General features: G+C 47.9%; 1 protein-coding gene across 4 annotated transcripts in view; it reads left to right on the forward strand.

Annotated features, from left to right (window-relative positions):
- Positions 1–23,273, forward strand: part of ERC2 (ELKS/RAB6-interacting/CAST family member 2) — a 987,816-nt gene that overhangs the window by 315,527 nt on the left and 649,016 nt on the right. For all 4 annotated transcript variants that reach the window (XM_030885545.2, XM_045290032.1, XM_045290033.1 and 1 more), the window contains exon 5: positions 4,175–4,342. In XM_030885545.2, the coding sequence (XP_030741405.2) occupies positions 4,175–4,342 (168 nt within the window). The remainder of the gene's footprint in view (positions 1–4,174; positions 4,343–23,273) is intronic.

A 23,273-nucleotide genomic window follows, 5' to 3' on the forward strand; every position in this document is an offset into this window, starting at 1 on the left:
GGGAAAATGAGGAGCTGATGCCAGGGGCTTAAGTGGAGAGCAAATGTTTTGAGAATGTTGAGGGCAATGAATGTACAAATGTGCTTTACACAATTGGTGTATTCATGGATTGCGATAAGAGCTGTATGAGCCCCCAATAAAATGATTTTAAAAATGGTTGAACTAATATTAGGTATCTTTGTAATAATAGTAAATGCTCCACTCAATTTTGTTATGGAATCTGGCTATTAGTTACAACAGACTTCTAGAAGATCGCACTGTAGGAACGTTGAGAGTGGAAGAAAGCACACGAGGCTAATACTAGTCTTGTGAAAGCTGTTATGGACGTTAGCACCGTGAAAACCTGTCTAGAGCCACACAGTGGCCGTTCCCAATAGAGTGATGGGTCCCTGGAGGCATGGTCAGAACTACAAGGTCAGAAAGTTCGAAACCAGCAGCTGCTGCTTGAGAAAGCAATGAGGCTCTCTACTCCCTCCCGTGAAGAGTTACCGAAACCCACAGGGTCAGTTCTACCTCGTCGCACAGGGTCATCATGCGTCAGACCCGACCTGATGGCAGTGGACTTGACAGTCTGCACGAGGATGCAAGTGATGATTCCCCGTCAGAGTAGATGGCTTTAACCGACCCTCTAAATCACCAACAATGAGAAATTCAAAAATTCAGAACATAGAAGACTTAACCCAATTAAGAGTGCTATTGACTGTACATATTTAGAATATTGATGCCAGTAATTGTTGGGTACACATTCTTTTTAAGCATTCAATATGCCAAATGCATTTATGATAAGTGATTGCACAGTGTGTCGTAAAGCAGTACACATCAAATTCTAAGTGATGGACATAAAACATGTCTTCGGTTTACAAGGTAAATTAGAAATTTAATTTTTTTAACCCTAGAAGATGTCCATATACTTGTAATTTAAGAAACATACCTCTAGGTGATTCATGGGTGGAAGACAAAGGTCATAATGGGGTGTATAAAAGGTGTAGTGCTGGCTAATCATGTCAGGCTCCAAATCAATTAAGTTGCATGGAGTAATAATAATGACAGGGGATTGATACTCTTGGGCTTATGTTTATAACAAATGAAGAAAAACTAAAAATTTGTGGTATAACATCCAAATTAAGAAATGAGAAAAAACAAATAGAAGAAAATAATTTAACACATCAGAACAGAAGTTGATGAAGTGGACAATAAAATTGCAGTAGGGTAATGGACACAGCAAAAAGCAGCTCATGGCACAGTTAGTTCAACTCGACCTGCCCGCTGTTGAAATTCACCCAAGAACAGAGAGTAAAGAGTACTAGGAGGATCAGAGGAGCTATAATCAAAGTCGTCATAAATAGCCAAAGATCAAAAGAGTCTTATGAACAACTATCTGGCAGTCAGTGAACATTTAGATCGAGTGGAAATTCTTAGGAATATAAAACTAGTTAGTGCTGACTCAGAAGGCTTTGAAACATGAATCATAGGATGACCATGAAGGATGGAGTCGGTAAGTAACCATCTTCTGGTCAAAGACAAGTAGCAGGCTGCTCCAAATGGTTCTACTAATGATTTCTAATGAGCATCACCCACGCCACCTCGTTCACGCTGACTGATGGAGACATTTTTAGCATTCCCGGGACTGTACATCTTTTCAGGAACAAACAAACTTGTCGTTCTCCTGGAGAGTAGCTGGTGGGTTTGAACCACCGGCCTTTTGGTTACCAGCCCAGCGCCTATTCTAGAGAACAAATCCACTTTAGAATGCAGACGGAGAAAAATATTCTGTCATGCATTGAATTGTGTCTCCCGACAAAAGAAAAGAAAGGAAGGAAGGAAGGAAGGAAGGAAGGAAGGAAGGAAGGAAGGAAGGAAGGAAGGAAGAAAGAAAGAGTGCGAACCAGTGTGGGTCACATTTCTTTGCGATTTGACAGTTAAGTAGCAATGTCAGTTGGCAGTGATGTAATGATTTAATCATCCCCCATGATGTCATCTGATGTAATTAGCCAATCACTTGTAAGGGGATTATTACAGTGGGCTACAACACCCTTACTCAGGTCACAGGCCTGATCTGAAGGAAGGGCAATACCCCTGGGGAATCGCTTACAGCCTCTTTTATCTTACTGGACATAAAAGGAGAAGAAGCAGGGACAGGTCGGAGGGCCCACTGCCACTACCGGAGGAAGAGCCGGGGGTGGAGCACATTGTTTGGACCCTGAACTGGGGACCTCTTAGACCAGTGCAAGAAGAGTGTCAAGGCCCATGGAGATCCCCAGGGTCCTGGTGTGGAAGCAGACAAGGACTTCCCCAGACCAGTGGAGCGTGTTCTAGAGTTGGAGCCTTGACCTTGGACTTCTGGACCCTCAAACTTAGAGAGTAAAATCCTGTTTGTTTCCTTTGGCGCTATTTCTGTCATAGCAGCACTCGATACGAACTGACTCTCCAGTCCATCGGGAGGTCAGAGCATGCGCAAACTCTGAAAGGACGGATCAGAACATCTCCCTCGTAGCCCGCTGTGAGAAACCCTGACACAGGAGTAGCAAGCTGGATCCAGCAAAATATAAAAATATTTGAGGATTAAGCTAGAATTTTTCATATTAATACAAGGGTGGATTCATAGTTTAAAAACGTGTGGATGTAATTTACTACAAAAACATAGAGGTAGAAGAATATGAACTCTGAGGCACAGAAAAATGTTTAATAGCAGTAAGATTCATAAATGCAAAACAACAAAGTTGGAATACAAGACAACTTTCTTCTGCCGTGAAGATGATATACAAAATGCTAACGCAAACATCACATGGATTAATGAAACATAGAGATTGTCCACCCGTCAGACCAGACGTGCCATCATTACTTACTCTTGCTCCTGGTTCCTGCGTGACCTCTGCATGTGACTGATGCACACGGGCCGCCTCTTAGCGTGGCCTTGGGTTGGTTAGGCTTCCCATATGGTGACCAGGCTCCCAGGCAGAAAGACACAGGAGCTTTTGCTCCTCTGAAGGCTGGGCTGGAGACAGGTGTGGGGATACCTTTGCTGTAGTATCCCGATCAAAACCTGGTCACGTGCCAGCCCAACTTCATTGTGAGAAATGGCATGTGTGTAGAAGAATCAGCAGTGACCACCTTTAGAGAAGCTCTCACAACGACCATCAAAGGGTCAAAAACATAAAAATCTAAAAGGTATAAGTTGTTGGAAAAGTTGTAATGTGACTGGAAAACTTCCAGAGTGCTTGTGATCATGCAAATTGATGTGTTGTAAATACAACTCGTGACGTTGAGGGTGTGTGTAATGTGTGGCCCTGACTTAAGCTCCTAGAGAGAGACCCAGGGAATTTATCGTGCGTACCAGGTCATATGAGTGGTAAATGCAGTGCTCTTTGTAATGGGAAAACACTGAAAATTAACCTTAATGTCTGTCAACAGAGCGTTGGGTAAATGTGGGTGTCTCTTTCAACGGATGCTCGTGTGCAACACAAAGGGATGAACTGCACGTACAAGAACATGGTTTCCTCTCCAGGATCTAAAGTTGTGAAGGAAAAAACACAAGTCAACAACAGCAACAACTAATCCACAACATATAATACATTTCAAAAGGGTAAAGGAAATAGTACATTGTGAGAGGTGTTACGTGCATGGTAAGCCTAAAATGGAAAGACGAAAGGAAATAATAAACAAGCTCAGGAGGAAGGAGAATGAAATGGGAGGGGCATAGAGAATCCACATCCTCTTCCGTAAATTGAACAAAGAGTGCATTATTAGCCTTATCACTTACTTGTATTTTACCTTGTGTCAAAATGTAAGTACAAGGGAGGAGAGTCTCCATTGCCAAGTGTGCGCTAGGTGACCACATGCCCTGCGGAGGAGCAGCGGGTTTCTGGGGCGTGCCTTGAAGTAAGCACTTTTGCTGACTGCTTGTTCATTGTTAACTTCTTGAGTAAATTTGGACAGGAAATTCCGCTGTGGCCCTTCTTCTTCAGGGAAGTGGAAGACAGCCTTTGACCGTACCTTTCCAATGGTCTGCACTTTGAGCCACCTTTCAAAAGCCCCCCCAGCCCCTTAACATTGGGTGGCTCATAGATCCATCCTATTGGCTCCACGCTCATTGGCTATGGAAAAGCCAGAGAAATCAGTAGTTCCCAAAGGTCAGGAGTGGTTTCTAATTTCTTGCAATTTTCTTGTTTCACAGATCGATCAGCTGAAGCAGGAACTGTCAAAGAAGGAGTCCGAACTTCTTGCCTTACAAACAAAGCTTGAAACCCTTAGCAATCAAAATTCAGATTGCAAGCAACACATTGAAGTGCTTAAAGAGTCACTTACTGCCAAAGAACAGAGAGCCGCCATCCTTCAGACGGAGGTAAGGTCCTGTCTCAGGATTGCAGGCAGCAGATACAGGGACCTGAGCAGACATGCCCTACCCGGGGTTCCTTCGAAAATCTCTTGTCCAAACTCTTGAAGCCGGGTGCATTTGGGGATTTAAAAAAGGTAAGCTACACTGAGTGGATCAGGGATTCCGTAATGCCCCTGGTGAAGTTGCAGCAGCACTCTCTAAGCGAACATATAGAATGCCCGCAAAGAGTTCTCACATTGAGTACGATGAGGGGTTTACAAGAAGTCTCCTGTTAGTTCATGACAGGTTGGATCACCCATGATATCTGTCGGCTTCTCTCTTGGAAGAGGTTATTTTGTTGTTGTTTTTTCATTTTCATTTTTTATATTTTCAAAGCCTTTTGAATTTGGGAACCACAGAGAGAGGATTGGATTTGGATTGATTTAATTTTTGTGAAAAATCCCAAACTGTCACATACCTTATTTTGTTGGCATAGATATGGATTCCCCATCTGGAAGTCCTGGTCCCACAGGTCCTTAGTTCCTGAGGAATGTCCTGGATTTTCAGCATTCATGTCCCTGGTGAAGGAAGTAGGGCTTCAGAAAATTGGGTTTCCTAAAGGAAACGCCTGCTTGTTGTTTCTTATTCAGATTAGAAGAACAGCACATGTGTGTTGCTATCCTATCTTCTTGAATTCTACCTTGGCTCTGCAAAGAGATGCAAGGTAGTTATCATGTGAATACAACATTGGTCTGAAAATAGGTGACCACATCTGGGCAATAGCCAAGCGTGTGATGACTATCCCTGGGTTTTGTTTTGAGGCCCTGCCCCACGTGGGTTCATTTGGGAGAAGGCACTGTCACGGAGGTGCACGTCCTCTCTCAGGCTCCGTTAGCCAAATCTGTGCATGCAGAGTGCACACTTTGGGAAGGGAAAGAGGTATCTATGGAAGGCGCTGTTTTGCCTCAGGAGGCTGTCAATGGGCTGGTGAGTAGGTTTGTATCTTTGGTTAAGCTGCAGTGCAGGGTCCAGAGGAGAAAGGAGGCAGGTTCTGGATCGGATAGGTTTCACCGCAGACCGGACTCAGCCCCTCTGCACTTGATTCTTGCCTGATTTGTGGTTGTTGATGATGTTGGGTGCCATCCAATTCAACCCATAGTGACCTGAAGTATGTACAATGGGGGGAGATAACTGCCAGGTCCTGTCCGAGCCTCACAAGCATTGCCTTGTGGGCCCCTTTGCTGCAACTGCTGCGTCCATGCATCTCAGGGAGCATCTTCCTCTTTAATGCTGAGCCTCGACCCGACGAACAGGCAGTGATTTCATTCACGCCAACGCGTTAACTTTGGTTTCCATGTGGGGTAGTAGTGAGAGTCCAGGTGTACAAAAGTACTCCAATCCGGTTAGCCTTCAAAAGAAGCAAGGACGTGACAAGCACAATATCCAGTTACAGAGATTTTGCTTGTGAAGCTGGGGGCGCCTTTTGAATGCAAACTATTCATCTGTGCCATGAATTCGAAGGTGGCTTCGACTTGCTGGGGAAAGGAGCAGAGAACACTGCCTAAGGTGTGACTCTCAAGTACGGTCGCCAGTAGCCTCGGGTGGCTTTAAAGTTGAAAGTCAATGAAATTTACATTCTCTTTTATCACTCCGGCTACATGTAAAGTATTAGCTCACATGTAGCTAGTGCCTACTGCGTTAGCCAGCATGACCATAGAACCTTTCCACTCGCTATCGTTGGTCTACAATAACTATTAACAAGCTGTGGACTGTGGCAAGTCTGAGCCTCCAGCTGTTTCTGTAAATAGTTTTTATTGGAATACAGCCATACCCGCTCATCTATGTATTATCCAAGTCTACCACGCATTGGGCTGCGAACCACAAGTTCAGCAGTTCAAGCCTACCGTTGCTGGCATAGGGAAAGGACGAGAAACACCCTCTCAGGGGCCCCTTCCTCCCCCTGGTTTGCCCTGGGACACCGAGTTCCCTGCCTCTTTCCATTTGCTTAACCCCTCCCATTTCAGCCTCACTGAAGTAACCCTGGTCCCAACCAGACCGATACATGTTTCATGAAAAGCAGAGTGGTGACATGATATGGATTGCTTCCAATTCCTGGTCAATAATTAAAATGACCCAGTAAAGATGAGAGCACTTTGAAGTAGGAAACCCGTTCTCCGTGTGCAGACACAGGGAGATGACTGTCGTATTTGCTCTGGAGCCAGGCGTGTGAGCTGAATGAGTGTAGCCGTTGGAAGCACCCACGGACTTCTCTTTGGCTTTTATCGCTCCTCTTAGGATCTCCTTACAGACGGACATAGCGTTATGCATAGCAACGTGCATTTCTTGGCGGAAGCTGGTTAGCCTGAAACGCATGCTAATGGTTAGATCCCAGACAAAGCTTTTGGGCAGCAGGGTAAACTACGTTAAAGCCACGCTCTGACCCTCTTCAGAGAAGCAGAAGGAAGCAAAGGCTTCCTGTGCGTTGGGTTAGGATCCGCCAGCAGCTCTGGGGAGAAAGAGTGGGCTTTCTACTTGTCAGCCGAGCCTCGGGAGCCCACAGGAGCGTCTGCGAGTCGGCTTTGCCTCCCCGGCAGGGGCTCTGGGCGAGCTTTGCAGCAGAGAAGATGTGCTGCTTCCATGGTGCCAGGCAACAAAAGGCCTGCAGCGCTGTGAGCAGGGGAGCCTCCGGGCCATTCTGGGAGAGGTCTCCTGTGACCGCTGCTTGCAAGCTGGCTCCTGAGTCATTCCTGGAAATTCCTGCCAACACGGAGCGGGTTCTCTGTATGGTGGGAGGAGCCCGGCTGGTTTCTCTGGGACAGCTCTGGCATACGCGGCCTCTGATGGTGCGATTGGCACAAGGTATGGATGGAACATGCCGCTGGTGGAGTGGCTCATCTCTTCAAGTAAGGCCTCTGCTCCGTAGCGGTTCTCAACCTTCCCCATCGTGACCTTCCACACAGGTCCTCCTGTGATGGTGACACCCCCCCACTATCAAATTATTTTCACGGCTACCTCATCACTGTCATTTCGCTACTGTTATGAATCGGCCGACCCCTGTGAAAGGGTCATCCGACCCCCAAAGGGGTCCCGACCCACAGGTTGAGAACTACTGTGCTACAGGAATTTACCTTTGGGGCAAAGGGTGGGGAGCAAGTTGTCTGGGTTTGTGGCCATGAGGTTTGGCTCATGGGTTGGTTTGTTTTAACTTGTACAAATGCCCACAAGCTCTTTGGCATGGGCTCAATAAATCAATGAAATAATCATTCTACACAGACACACAGGTACATCGCATGGCTCTTAGCATAACATTTGACTTTTAAAAATAGCTTCTGAGGACTCTAAGGCCAAGTTTCTTATTTTGCTGCTTTCCTGGATGCCCTCACCGACTTACCCGTACTGCCTGCACCCGATTCTGCTGCGGTCTGCATAGGGATGCATGGGCTTTCTTCAGTGCCTCTGCTGCTCTGGAATTCACGAATAACTCCCAGTGTGTCCAGAAATCGGGGGGAAGATAGGCTGAGGGATCACCCTGGGGTGCTGTGTGAAGAGCACAGTATTTAGAAGGGGGAAAGGGAGGGGACAGGCCTCAGACTCACTACTTGTGGTTAGCCAAAGGCCAGGGTTGCAAAAAAACAGCACCGTTTTATCCACAGGGCAGCAGAGCAACCTGGCACTCACATACAAAAGAGATGTGGCACAGCACACACTGGCTGCCTATGGGCCATGCCCTGCACATGGTGCGGGGCTGAGGGTCTGAAACCACCTCGTTTTTGGGGGGTGGGGATTTAAGTAGAGTCATTTAAAAAAAATCATTTTATTGGGGGCTCATACCACTCTTATCACATTCCATCCATCCATCCATCCATCCATCCATCCATCCATCCATCCATCCATCCATCCATCCATCCATTGTGTCAAGCACATTTGTACATTTGTTGCCATCATCATTCTCAAAGCACTTGCTTTCTACTTGAGCCCTTGGTATCAACTCCTCATTTTTCCCTCTACCCCCTCCCTCATGAACCCTTGGTAATTTATAAAGTATTATTATTTTGTCATGTCTTACACTGCCCCAGGTCTCCCTTCACCCACTTTTCTGTTGTCTGTCCACAAAGAGGGGGTTATATGTGTATCCGTGTGATCAGTTCCCACTTTCTACCTCACCTTACCCTTACCCTCCTGTTAGCACTACTCTCATTATTGATCCTGAGGGGTTTATCTGTCCTGGAATCCCTGTGTTTTCAGCTCTTATCTGTACCAGTGTACTTGCTCTGGTCTAGCCAGATTTGTAAGGTAGAATTGGGGTCATGATAGTGGGAGGGGGGGAGCAAGCATTAAGGAACTAGAGGACAGTTGTATGTTTCATTGGTGCTGTACTGCATACTGACTGGCTCGTCTCCTCCCTGTGAGCCTCCTGTAAGGGGATGTCGAGTTGCATACAGATGGACTTTGGATCTCCACTCCGCACTACCCCTCATTCACAATGATATGATTTTTTGGTCTTTGATGCCAGATACCTGATCCCATCAATACCTCATGATCACACAGGCTGGTGTGATTCTTCCATGTGAGCTTTGTTGCTTCTGAGCTAGATGGCTGCTTGTTCACCTTTAAGGCTCCAGATGCTATATCTTTCGATAACCGGACACCGTCAGCTTTCTTCACCACATTTGCTTATGCACCCATTTGTCTGTAGCACCTCTTGATGCTATGGTTAGAGGTCTTGTTGTGTCTCTTCTCTATGAATGAACGTTTGTTCCACTGCCTGTGTGTGCGAATTGTGTTGTTTTTCAGTCACCTGACCATTCGTCAGTTACTGTGTCACATGGACAGTACCTGACCGTCCCTTAGCCTCTGTCTCTTCACCTGGAGGGTGGTAGCCAGTTAGCCCCATGCATGGGTATGAGAAGTGCATTGACAGTAAAGAGTTATATTGTCATTGCTATTATTATTTCTACCTCTACTGATTTTGGTTATCAGGACGTTTGAGGAAGCCAAACCTAACCATTCTACTTCATCCCTCTCACGCCCTTTCCGTGGGTTCTGCAATCCGCTCTCTCCTGTGATTACGTTGTCTGTGTTGAGAAAGCTCAGACTTATAGTTTTCAGTAGAGTCACCTTTTGATGTCCTAGAACAGCGGTTCTCAACCTGTGGGTCACAACCCCTTTGGGGGTGTTGAACAACCATTTCACAGGGGCCACTTGATTCATAACAGTAGCAAAAATACAGTTATGAAGTGGCAGCGGAAATAATTTTATGGTCGGGGTGACCACATGAGGACCTGTATGAAAGGACATGAGGAAGGTTGAGAACCACTGTCCTAGGATGATCCGGAGGAACGCTGGTGCCATGAGAGAGTCCCTGCGCTTCCTTCTTTCTCCAAGGACAGCTCTGGCCATCCTCTCTGAGGACGATGCCTGTGCTTCACCCGGGATGATCCCCACACTGCCGAGTGCGGCCCAGACTCTTGTGCATGGTTTCGGGGAGACAGGTCGTAGGACCATGGTAGATGATGCTCACTTCTTCACTCATTTCTGTTCTAAAGAAATCACAGACAGATCTGTTTGTCTGGATCATGTGAATTCACACACAATGTAGACATTTCATGTTCACATAGACAAAATCCCCGCAGGTAGGTGAGGTCTATGGCTGGACTCTAGCAAGGATCCATAAGTTAAAAAATAATAGAATATAATCAATACACCTGAGATGATCATGCAGCTGATAAGCCTTTGCCATGGAGAATTCACCTTGATCTAGAAGGGAGCTTCCAAAGGTTTGTGGGAAAATCCCCTATCCTTCAATTCCCAGGCTCCCTCATAGATGAGCACATGCCCTACTCACCCCCAGTGACATGTACAATTTTAGGTGGTTCACCTGGAACATTTCCGTGGGCTTCTAGACTTTATATCTTCTTGTCTTCAATACATACTTTTTGAATGCCTTCCGTGTGCCAAAAAGTGCTTCCATCTTCTTTGAATAAGCATTTTATTGCATGTATGGGCATACGATAGTTTACTGATTTATGATGGTAAGAAAAAATGCATTGCTACAAAATAATAAAATCCCCTATTGTTTCTTGATATAGCCTCCTTCTAGATCTATATACTTGTATAGATCTTTACATACTTCTGACGAGGGTGTTTCCATGTCTCTAACCTTTCCTCTGGGAAGGGGAGATGCATTGGGCTGCTAACTGCAAGGTCAGTAGTTTGAAACCACTAGCCACGCCTTTCTAGGAAGAAGGGGCTTTTTACTCTCATTAAGAGTTAGAGACTGAATCTCATAGGAGCAGTTCTGCCCTGTCCTGTAGGAATGCGACCGGTTGGCATTGACTGGATGGCAGTGCCCTTGGTTTTCTGGGGTTTCCGGTTGACCTTTCGCCTAGGAGTTCTAGTGGCACTGTTGAGTCATGGTTAGTCTGCTGACCACAAGATGGACAGTTCAAACCCACCAAGCACTCTGTGAGAGAAAGATGAGGCTTGCCTACTCCCTTACAGATTCACAGTCTCTGCGACCCCATGCGTTCTTGGATACATTCCCGATTCTCAGAGACTTGAGCAGTTAGAGTTGACCTGGTGGCAGTGGGTTTGTTTGTGTTTTGTTCTGTAACTTTTTCCCTGGAGGATTCTATGCTCCGTGATTTACGTCAAAAGGGCAGTTTGGGGACCCTTGAAGCACAACAGTTGGGTTCCCTTAAAGTGCTTTGTCTTCAAGTTTGAGAACTAGAAGTCTGGAGGGCCAGGCCGGGCCATAGGTAGGTACTGTCAGGTTTCCCAGCAGAATTCTCACAGAATGAACAGGTGCGCTGTCACCAGTGCAGTTTTCAGTTCTCCTCAAACGTCTTCCCTAGAAGCCCTGTGCATGCCCTGAATCCTTCAAGATTATCTACCCTGATTGCCCCTTGGGAATTCCAAAGGACAGTCCCCACAACATCTGAGCGGACCCTCTGTTGAGCGGGTCACCTGGGAAGCCGTTGTTGTGATTTGACTCTGTCCTTTTGAAGGTGTCCGAATGAGGCTGCCGCAAGGGTATCCTAAGAGGGCTTGTCTAGTCATTCGCTGAATGAAGAGCTGTGCTGAAAGATGTTCATGTTTGTTTGTAATGAACCAAAGAGTGGCTTGTCTGGTCCCTACTAGCAGTACTTTTTGACTTACTCCACTGAAGTCACATAAACTCATGATCACCGATTACTAATAATTTTAGACAGACTCTTAATCTGCATTCATCTTTCTCCTATTGTTTAAGGGCAGCCACAAAGAAAGGAAGGGAAAATATATGTACAAAGAAATGAATGTCGAGCCCCTTAGAAGGTTAACTGTCCACACACGTCTCCTTTCATGAACACTAGCCATGATCATCGTAATGCCAAGGTGGTGACTCTGGAAACGTTGTGTTTGTATTTGATGGAAGCTGATTTCCTTTGGAGCCCCGCTAAGGTGACTTGGTTCACAAATCACAGTTTGGAGTTATAGGCACTCTGCCAACTTGATCATTCTAGAAGCCACGGCGGAATCTTGAAAATGCTTAGTTGACTCTCTCAAAATGATCTCTACTTCAGCCAACCTTCTCTCAAAGTGTGTAATGAGGTAGGTGCCTTGGAAAATTTTTTGACCATCTGGAATGCCTATGGGACTGCGCAGGTGGAGACCCATGGTTGCGGGAACTGGTGACCTTGGCCTTGTATGCTTTCGATGTTATTATCCAATTATCTACTTGATGTTTGGGGGTTCCAGGGACAGTGTTTTGCAGGTCATGATTCATAATTTCAAACATGACTTTCAACTTGGTATTATTGCCCTCAATTTTAAGGTCAGAAGAAAGTGGCTCCGGGAGAACATGTTACTTGCTCAGGGTCACGCAGCAATGACCCTCTGAGCTGCATGCCCGGGGTTTCTGGCCCCTGACGACCTCACCAGGAATCTCTCATCTCCCTTGAGGGGCCCAGAGGATTGAGGGCTTTCTCTGCTGTCAGGAAGCTGATCATATCATCTCCTTTCTTCTTCGCAGTCAAGTGTGTGGCAGGGCCTGTAATTCCACCGTCGAGGTGAGTGGCGTGGTGACGCAGAGGCGATGCATCAGGTGCCAGCCAAGGTGAGCCGGTGGAGACCACCGGCTGTTCGGCTATTCCGTGGAGGAAGGCGAGGAGGACAGTCTTCGAAATCCACGGAGGCAGCCCTCCTCTGCCCCGCAGGGTGCCTGGGAGTCGGAGTGAGCTCTGTGGCAGGGGCTGGTTTGGGTTTCGAGACATGAGCTCCTGGTGGTCTCAGGAATGCTGGCTGGTACCGACCCACTCTGGCTGGCAAGGGAGATCAGGATGCACAATCCGAGGCTGAAAGCCGCCCAGTCACACGTGAAGGCCCTCAGAACCAAGGGTACTGCCCAAACGCTAGGGAAATACTGGTGCTTTCCCAAAGTCCAGACGCAGTCTGTTAGGAAGAGTGCATGATCTGAGACTTAGCTTTTTGTTTTGGGGAATGCTCGGTGACACCACACACACTCACCTCCCTACGCGTACACACAGGTAGACATAAGAGCCAAGGCTCCGACAGTGCCTGTGCTGTCTCTCTGTGAGGAACGCAGGTGGTTTGCAGCCGCCCTGAGGTGTGTGCAGCACATTGTAAATGCATGTAGCACAGTGGTGATGATCTTTCCGTAGGTACGGGTGTGGGGGGCCTCCAGTCACTGATGACTCAGGGCATGGACATAATCAGAAAGGCAGCCTGCACTGTCCGTTTTCAGAATGAATCGCCAAGGCCAAGCTTTGGCGATGAGACTGTGACCTCTCCGTGGAGAAACGAAGACACCGTGTGCTGCTTTGTCTCTCGGCGTGTGTGCCTGCAGACCGGTCCTCAGCCCCCCTTTTCCGGGTCAGCTGCAACTCTTGGGTGGACACGTCACTGTGGCAGGGAGTGGAGAAAGTGTGGTGGCCCCAGGCACACGTCCTAGAACCCTTCACGAGGCTTTGCAAGCTGTTCTAGATACGTAAGGAACCACTCTTTCTTGGGGACCCCCACATTTGCACGAGGCACTTTCCTAGGTAGCTGGAAATGGTCATCACAGCATGTAAGGTGGGGTTCACCAGGAGCGACCCCTCATATTTCAGCCGCACGGAGTTTTCAGCCTTGCCCTCTGCCGTGGCTGACTGGAAACATGAAAATCCTTCCGAATCACTCCAGCTTGGCTTCCAAGGGCCCATCGCAGGGATGTCATTTCAGAAGGAGGTTTTTTTGTCAAGCCAAAAGTAGAAATTGTTATATCTTTCATTCTTCTCCAAACCATTTTATTAGAAGCGGATCCAGACATCTTATTATGCCATTGTTCAATCGCATCCAGCAGTGTTGTACTATTGCTATGACAATCAGTTTCGAACATTTGCTTATTTCTTGAACTCCTTGACATCAGCTCCCCTTTGGCACCCCCCTGCCCTTCCCGAACCTCCCTGCCCAAGGACCCCTTACTCCAGTTGTGTTCTCTGTATCTCGACAGGCTTTTGTTGCATGTCTCACCCTACAGAATCAGCTCGTCTAAAACCGAGCGGCTCTAGAAAGCAAAAAGCATTGCTTAGGAGAAAACCCCACCCCATGACGACTGTGGGATTCTCCTGGTGTGCTTCAGGGTGCCTGGCTGTCACGCAGGACCTGCCCAGAATGCGTCCCAAGGAAGAAATTAAGGGAGTCGGTGAGGAAATGTACGGAATAAGCCCCGGTGTTTCTTGGATCCCGCCCTCGAATCCCAGCGTTGGGTTTGCATTCCCAAGTGTCTTCGTTTGACAGGCAACAGCCTCACGTGAACATTTTCCTGACGGCGGCGCTCTGAGCTGCGGGACACGGCCATGAACCTGCGCAGCAGTAACTGCCCCGGTGGCCGCCAGCCGGAGGTCTGCAGCAGGGTTTACGGCCAGTCGGAAAAACTGCTGGGAACCACAGCTGTTACAGGGGTCACCGCCTCTGCTACGTGCGTTTTGTTTTTCCCCCCTTTGCATTTTGGGGGTGTGGGCGACGGCAGGGCCAAACTACACACATCCCCCGCCCCCCTACATGTCCCTCAGCTATGTTTTGATTCATTCTTTATTAATGATATGAAAACTTTGGGGTCACATAAAAATGAGCCGAGGTCAGACGTTATGGGCCCCAGAATGCTAAAAATGCCCCTCTATCTAGCTTGGGGAGACACTGGGCCCTGTGAGACTTCCTGAGCTGTTTCCTATCTGGGTGAACTTTGCTTGTCTTCGAGGTAACTAGTGAAAGCCTGCCAGAGTGGGGGACTTGCCATGTGTCGGAGAAAAGCCCTCTGGTTTTGTCATGGATGTGGTTTATGACACTGGGCCCCAGTCCCCATGGCGATCTCCGGGCTGCTTAAAGGATGGGCAGGCAGCAATAGACATCACATGGCCGGCTAAGGTCAAGAGTCTGCTACTTGCTGTTGTGTTGTCTGGGCTTCCAGAGAATGCCCGTTAGGATTGTGTTAGGGTAAATTGCTTTCCACTGCATAAACACAGGTGTTGGGGTTTGACTCTTAATGAACTGTGAACTAGGTAGATGTCTACATGGAAATCCTATAAATTGGGAACCGGCTCTGTCAGCACACTAAATGGATTAGGAATACGCATTGTCTGCCCTGAAACGGAACACCCATGTTATTCATGCGAAGGAATTAGTCCTGAAAAACCAATAAAATGGAGGGAGAACGGGGGACCTCATCGACATGGATGGTGTGGGCGCTCCCCCACAAATGAATGCTCGTGCTGAAGGCTGGGGTCGCAGAGCAGCCAAGAAGGAGCCCCTGTGAGCAGACAACGTGGAATTTATAGGGCAAAACCACAAACACCTTATTTTCCATTGTACTGGAATAATGATATTTTACAGGACTCGTTTTCTATGTAATTCTGCTTTCAATTTTGTCTCGTTACTACAGCTCAAATCTCATTACGAGGGTTCCCCCCCAAAAAAAATCCCCCTTTAATCAAAACACTTTCCAAGCCTCAGCCCACTGTCAGCCTATTTTGAGCAACTGAGTTTTCTCGTCAGACAGAAGCTCTGTCTGGGGCTGAGCTCCTGCAGCGGTATTCGCCCCGTGTGCTGAAGCTTAACCGACATCTCTAAACTCCATCGGTTTCACCTCTCCGTCCTTCCCTTCGTGACGGGCACCCACTGTCCATCAGTGCTGGGACGCGCAGTCAGTCAGGGCTCTGTATTTCTTTCCTTCGTGCCAAGGAAAGCAATAAAAAAACAAAACCTAGGTCACTGGGACTCTGTTGGCTTGTTCTCTGTTTGAAGGTGTCTCACCTATGATGCCGGAGACCCGCCTGGCAGTGGCGAGTCCGTCCGTGTGGAAGCAGACAGGCAGGCGTGTGTTTTTCTGTGTCCCTGGAGCACGACTGCAGGCCACGGAGGCCCGGTCTCTGTGGGAAGCTGAGTTCGCCTTCGAAAGGAGACGACAGGATCGAGGAGCGAGAACCCCACGGAACTCTCCCTGACCCCGGCGGCACATTCTTTCCTTTACAAAAAGTATTTTATGAATTTTATGGAAAACAGAATTTATTAAGTACTTCCAATTTTTTTTCTCTCTTTTTTCCAAAAGAAAAAAAAAGAAACTTTGGGGGGTTGGTTTGGAAATACATGTTTGAAGTGCGGCTCCTGTTCCTGACCCCAGCCACGCGTGCCTGCGTTCCTTGGGAAAGAGGCGGAGGTCCCAGCCGCTGGCTTTCACTCTGCGGGTCTGCACAGCGGCCGTTGGCGTCCTCTCGCGGTTTCACTCATTTCCATGGGGACTGTTTGCTTCTTGGAGCGAAATCCAGACATGGATTCCTTATAGACCTACAAGGCCCCGGCCCCTTCCCCGTCTTAGGAAGAAGACACCTGAAGCTGATATTGCTGAGGAGTAGTTTGGTAGCTGCAGAAGGTAGCTCTGTGACAGGCTCTGTTGCACAAAGCTTAGGGAATGCATTCTCTGCATTTGTTTATTTTCATCCAATTTTCAAATGTAGGCGAGGTCTCCAATCCCCTGTTTCTAGAGGAGCGATGTCTGCCGTCTCTCCTGAGTCCCAACAGTGGTTTGCTTGGCCCTGGGCGGCTGCAGGCTCTGCAGCGAGATCTGCTCACAGGGAAGGGAAGGGGAAGCGCTAAGTGCTCACTGTCAGCACTGCCAGGGCTCAGCTTGCCAGGGGCAGGCGTTCCTTGGCAGCTTTTCTGGGAGCAGCCGAGAAAGAGGGGGAGGCCGAGCTCAGGTAGAGTGCAGGCAATGGGGGCTGCTGGCAACAGAGCTGCCACCAAGGGTGGGCTTGGGAACCTCAAACTCGTCTTGTCTCCAGGGTCAGAAAGCAGTTTTGGGGAACGACATGCATTGCTCTGAAGGTTGAACTTGGACAAACATGCCTGCCTGCCTATTGCCCTGCCTTCTTGTGCAGATGGGACAGAAAAACAGAGAGCACTCTCCAAGCCACAGCAACCCTGTGTCGGTCTTCGGAGGCCATAAATCTATATAGGAACAGCCTCCTCTTTCTCATGAAGAGCAATCGGTGGGTTTGAACCATTGACCTTTGGGTTAACAGTGCAGGGCTTACTCATCAGTGCCACTAGCCCACCTTAAGAACACTAAGATGTTTTATTAGAGAGGGAGAGGGGAGAAAAGGAAATTAGATATGTACGTTTTTGATGGCAACCACATCTGTTGGTTCTCTGGGAGGTTCTTTATAAAGAACTTGCTGTTAGGCACGGTGCTAGATTTGGGGGTACTGAAAAAACTAGATCGGCAATATGAGCACTCCCACTGTTCATACGCTGCCTGGAAGGCATGTAGGGAATGTGTACAGTTCTTCCTGTCCTAATTACCTCCCACCTGGGTTGATTTCAGGAAGATTCGACGGATTTCAGGGGGATTGGCAAAGAAGCCCCACAAAGATGCTGTCTCAGGACCTCTGAGGAAGCCCTCAGACAGCACCTCGCCAGGATGGAGAAATTGTGTGAATGCGGGGTCTTTTCTCATCTGCAAAAACCTTCGCATGCCAAGGGCCATGTTCTCGGCTGAAGTCTCTCCTGTAGACTGTGTAGGACGGAGCAGTCGAAGGCCATTCCTCAGGGTCTTGTGGGTCAGAGGCTTTCGTTACAATGCCTTACTCGGGTATTTATTTTAACTCGGGTTTTTTGACCTAATAGTTATGTTGAAACAAAACTTCACAGCGTTCTAAGCTTCATGGAAAGGGGGCTTTGCGGCTTACGCACTGGGGTTTCCAGCTCAGAGCACGATACCTGGCACAATATAAAACTCTTGAACGCCAGCCTTACCACCGTGGAGTAGAATCCAATGCGTCAGGGCCCCGCAGGACAGGGCGGGACTGCTCCTGTGGAGTCCATGGCTGTGGTCTGTATAGGAGTAGAGAATCTCATTTTTCCCCAAGAGAGCACTGGACGGGTTCAAACCACCAACCCTGTGGTTAGCTGCTTAACACATAGCCTGGTGGAGGGCTGTTAGCCACGGGGCCAGCACTGTAAACCCACCAACCACTGAGGTTTTCTGTTTCTATAGAGAGGCGTCGCTTTGGAACCCTAAGAAGCAGGGCTGCTCGGGTACAAGGGTTGGTCTCAGCTGGAATGGATTCCATGGTAGTGAGAGATGCAACATCATAAGTCCAGAAATATTTGTCAGATGTTTACTGAATTGTTGATCTCACAAATCACTGGGGTATTAGATGAGATCAAGTTGACATTAACCATTCTTAGGGGAAGCCTTAATAGTAATATGAGGGAGGCAATGAGTTAACTGATCTGCATCTTAAGTGTGAGGGAGATTTTTTTCTAACTCTGAATCAAGATCAGGGAGCCCTGGTGGTGCAGTGGTTACGAGTCAGGCTGCAATTGTCATGATGGGAAGGTCAAAACCACCAGCAGCCCTGCGGGAGAAAGACCGGCCCTCTACTCCGCCCGCAGTCACAGGCTCAGAGCCCACAGTGGGTTGCTGGGTGAGCACTGCCCTGAGAGGGAGAAACTGAGTGAATCGAGATCTGGTAACAAGAATTTATACGATTGTTCAATATGACTGCATAAGAAATAAAGTTGTTGTTTTTTTAACAGGGCAAAAAGTACGACAAGCAGAGTAAAAGATAAATAACTGGAGAGAAATGATTGCAAGTTAGGCCACTGACTACGGGTTCGCATTCCTAAAGAGAAAGGTTTTAGCACAGAGTTCATGGCATGGAGAGTCTTCTCATAGCAGCAGTCCCGCGACACGTGGGGAGGGAATGGTAGGTGGGCTATCACCAGCTTGCAACCTCGACTGTTGCCATGGTTCTAGAAACGGAGGATCAGTGGTGCCGGGTTAACGCTGTGTGACAGAAAGGCACATCTACTGACGAAGCTACCCTGTCACCAGACTCACATGTGAACCTTGCTGTCAAGGGGACAGAGGATGTTGATAAACTACCCGGCAGGGATGCTACCACCCCTGCCCAGGAATTCAAGGAGGACAGATGAGTCTGATCATATGCATAGCAGGGTTAGTTATCAAACTACAGACCATGAAATAATAACAGCTCTCAAGGAAAAAAGAGGAAGAGACAGAGAGGGAATCTGAAGTCTTCAAAGATTTCAAGAGATCTCTCATAAGAAACCAGCCACAAGGCACCACCCATCCTACATGAACTTTCTTTGGATCCTGATTCAAAGAAATAAAGGGGACACTCCGGCAAGATGGTACCCGGGTAGGCAGCTTGCATCAAGAGCTCCCTGGCGATCAGTTAATTCACCAATTAGGAGACCAAGTGGGGATTCAGGAAAGGGAGAGAGGGACCAGACCTCAACCTGGTGTGCCAAGCCTTGAGGGCAACATACCTGCACACAGCAGTGAACTAAAAGAGAGGTCTGTGGGCCGAGCCAGCCCCTATCTGGGCTGTGTTGACACCACCCCCTACCCACTCCCAGAAGAATGCACCATAGATACAGCACTGAAGATTCAGCCTGGAGAGGGTGCCAGGTCTGCCCAGACCACACGGGAGCAACGAGAGAGGGAGAGAGAATAGCACCCTGGCCCGCCAGGCTTGGAGCAGCCAATGCAGAGAGGACCATACGGTCAGCCTCACCACAAAGCATGAAACCTCACTGACCCACAGCGGGGCACAGCACCGGAGACACAGTGCAGGAATTGTGCCTGGTCTGACTGCCCCCACACACTCACCAGGGTGTACCATGAGTGGAGTGCAACAGAACAGCCAGGGGTGCAAAGCAGCAAAGGCCCTGAGGAATTCTGAAAATAGACTGCAGACTTGGAGAGGCAGGGCACTGCATCAGACCCAATCAGAAAACATTCATAAGGGTCAGCAGATAGACCTGGAACTATTCATAGGCCATTTTCTTTCTTTCTTTTTCATGTCCATCTGTATAAGATACGCAGGATAATCAATCCCAAGGAGAACACAAAGGGACTGACAGTTCCAGGGGGACAGGGTTGAGGAGGAGGAGGGGGAGAGGGAGGGGGAACCAGCAAACAGGGACAAGGGAACAACAGGAACCCTAAACTCGGTGGCGAGGAGGGCATGGGATGCCTGGTGAGGCCCTCGAGCGCAGTGCAGCCGAGGGGAAGCACAGAGCAGACGGAGGGGCAGCAGGCTGCTGGGACAGGAGCTAGAGCAAGGACTAGGGGGCAAGAGACATTCATGAGGAATAAACATAGGCATGCACCTATGTAACTATATTAATATATGACACTAGGGATATAGGTCTATGTGCATATATTTATAGGTTAAGTATTAAGGTAGCAGACTGACATTGAGCCTCCACGCAAGTACTCCCTCAATGCAAGAACACTTTGTTCTAATAACCTGGCATCCTGTGATGCTCACCGTCCCTACATGATCATGGAAGACAAAATGGGTCCATAGGTTAATGTGGTGCAGAAAGCTGATGGTGCCCAGCTATTAGAAGACATAGCCTCTGGGATTTTAAAGGTTTGAAGTTAAACAAGCAGCCATCTAGCAGGGAAGCAACAAAGCCCACATGGAAGGGGCACACCAAGTCCTGTGATCACACGGTGTCCACGGGATCAGGTATCAGGCCCCAGAAGACCCACAACAAACAACCATTTTGATGTAAAGGAGGAGGTTGGAATGGGGACCCAAAGCCCATCTGTAGACTATCGGACACCCCCTCACAGAAGGGTCACAAGGAAGGGATGAGCCAGCTAGGGTGCACTATAGCACCTATGAAACATACAACTTTCTGTTAGTTCTTTAATGCCTCCTACCCACCCCCACTATCCTGGCCCCAGTTCTACCTTACAAATCTGGCTAGACCAGAGCATGTACACTGGTACAGATAAGAGCTCCTGACACACAGAATCCAGGACAGATGAACCCCTCAGGACCAATAATGAGAGTAGCAATACCAGGAGGGTAGTGGGGAAGTAGGGGGAGAAGGAGGAAAAAGGGGGAACTGATCACAATGGTTGATGTATAACCCCCACCCCAGGGGGATGAACAACAGAAATGTGGGTGAAGAGAGACAGCAGTGTAAAATATGAAAATAATAATTATAAATTATCAGTTGTTAAAGAGTGGGGGTGGGGTGGGGAGTAGGGGATAAAAGAGGAGCTGATACCAAGGGCTCAAGTAGATAGAAAACGTTTTGGAAATGATGGCAACCTGCATACAAATGTGCTTGATACAATGGATGTATGGATTGTTATAAGAGCTGTAAGAGCCCCCAATAAAATGATTTATTAAAATTAAGAAAGGGTTAAGCTTATGAGCCCACTGGGGAAGCTTGAAAGGTGAACTGCTGATGTTAAAAGGATCGTTAAAATGCCTTAAGGTGTGGAGATGGAATTTTCCGTGGCTGGCATATTTTTTAAAGACAGGGAGTGAACTGTTTCTGGGTGACGTGATGCGTTGTTTTAGATCTGATGCACACTCGTACAGTTTCTCGCGTGGGCAACACCCACGGTGCTAGGCTTCTTGGCTTCGCAGAATGAAAGAATTCACCCTGAAGCCCATTTTGTAATCCAAGTGGATTGATATGAAGGACAGAACAAGTTTCAGGATTTACAGTCTCAAAAGGGTACATGCTATTTCAGGGAAGCATGCCAGTCCGTGTGGAAGCCGAGTGGAGTTCGCAACTGGACACGAACAACCACGTGGAAGAAAGCACTCACGTGTGTGGACCTGGGGAGGAACTCGGGAGGCCAGAAGCTCCAGAACCCGGGCCAAGAGGCTCTGAGCCCCAAGTAGGCCCAGGGTGGTGAGAGAGAGAGAGCTTGCTAGAGGGTGCTCCCTGGGGGCAGCAGGGGTGAAGGGATTGGTTGACCCCACTGGCTGGGTTGAGCCCACCTGGGTGATGTCATGAGCCTGGGCCTACTTTGGACTGCACCAGTGTGTCTCCCAGCTGGCTCGGGTTTGAATAGGAGCATGCTCAGTTTGGGGTCTTCAAAGTCATCCAATGGTTGCCTGATTCCTTCCCAACCTCCTCTATTGGGGCCTTTGCAGGCATGGGAAGGACAACACCCTGTCCCTAAATCTAGCTACCTAACACCGCAGTCCTTGCATGGTGCCAGCCTATCATTCCCTAGGCTGCTAATTGAAAGTCCACCCACTGGTATCTCAGTTCCTGGGGGGTGGGTGGAGGAGGGAAGAGATTAAGGGGAGCTGATATCAAAGAGTTCTAGAAGAAAGAAAACGGTTTGTAAGTGATGGTGGCAGTAATTGTACAATGATATTTGAATTAATTGAAATATGGATAGTTATAATATCTGTAAGAGCTGCCTATAAAAAGCTTTAAAAAAAGATAGCAAAGAGAGAAAAGAGCAAAATGAATGTCAGATGGGACTGTGGAACTCGCTCTTCGATGGCAGAGCAACTATGTGAATGGAAAGCATTGTGAGGGAGAGAAAGGAGAGCCGGTGTTGGGGGAACAATGAGAAGTGGATACCAAGGGCTCGGGTAGAAAGAAAATGTTTAAAGATGATGATGACAGCACATGCACGAATGTGCTTGACACAATGGACAGATGTTTGGATTGTGATAAAAGCTGTACGAGCTACAGATAGAATGATTTAAAAAAGAAATTGCAAACTAACCAAAAAATCACAGTGAAAAGAGTAGCTGGAGTTTTATTCTAAATAACCCTTGACAACATGCCTCCAAGGGTGGCGCTCTGCAGGCCAGGAGGTCCACCCCAGCAGTGAAACAAAACAAAAGCACACAGACAAGCTTCACGCCACGTCTCAGCAGAAGCAATGCCTGCTTCCCAGAAGACCCGGAACCTTCGCAAGTGATGTCATTATCACAATGAGAATACGTATACTGGTGTTGGCTAACTCTTTAGTAAATTTTGACGGAATCTGCACTTTTCACGTTTGTGTGCATCTATTAAAGCATATCTTCACGTTGACACACAATGTGTCAACTTCCAAAGGAAAATACTGTATTCGTAAGGATATTGAGAATTAAAAGCACTAATAATGAAAGCTTTAAAAAAAAAGAAGGAAAGCCTTGATGGTCTGTCTGTCCTGGAGACAGACCCCTGGGGAGCGCAGTAGAAGCTGACACAGCTGGGGGCATCCAGGAGGTGGGACTGGGTGTTGCCACAGGAGTGGGCTTGAATGGGTTCTTAGCTGCTGAAGGTGGGGATGAGGACGTGGAGATGCAGGGTGTCTTTGATTTTGGCATGTGCTTGCTCCTTACATTAAGAAACAAAAGCCACCCCAAAGCATCACTACACAATCACAAACACAAGGCAGGACTTCCTGGCTTTCACTCCCTGTGTGGTGGAGAAGCCCTGTCCTTTTGTCTCCATGGATTCGAAGCCTCTGCCCACTTTCTTGGAGACCAGTCCTTGTCAGAACATTTCATCAAATCAACAAAAAAGCTTGCTTTTTACAAGGAGGTGGGCGGGAAGCTTGTTTTAAAGCTTTGTCGTTCTTCTAAGCCATTGCGTTGATGAGGGTAATTTGGACGTGAAACACCCAGAA

This window comes from Echinops telfairi, unplaced genomic scaffold, assembly GCF_000313985.2.
Source record: "Echinops telfairi isolate 266 unplaced genomic scaffold, ASM31398v2 ScPeMD7_31;HRSCAF=116, whole genome shotgun sequence".
Taxonomy (NCBI): Eukaryota; Metazoa; Chordata; class Mammalia; order Afrosoricida; family Tenrecidae; genus Echinops; species Echinops telfairi.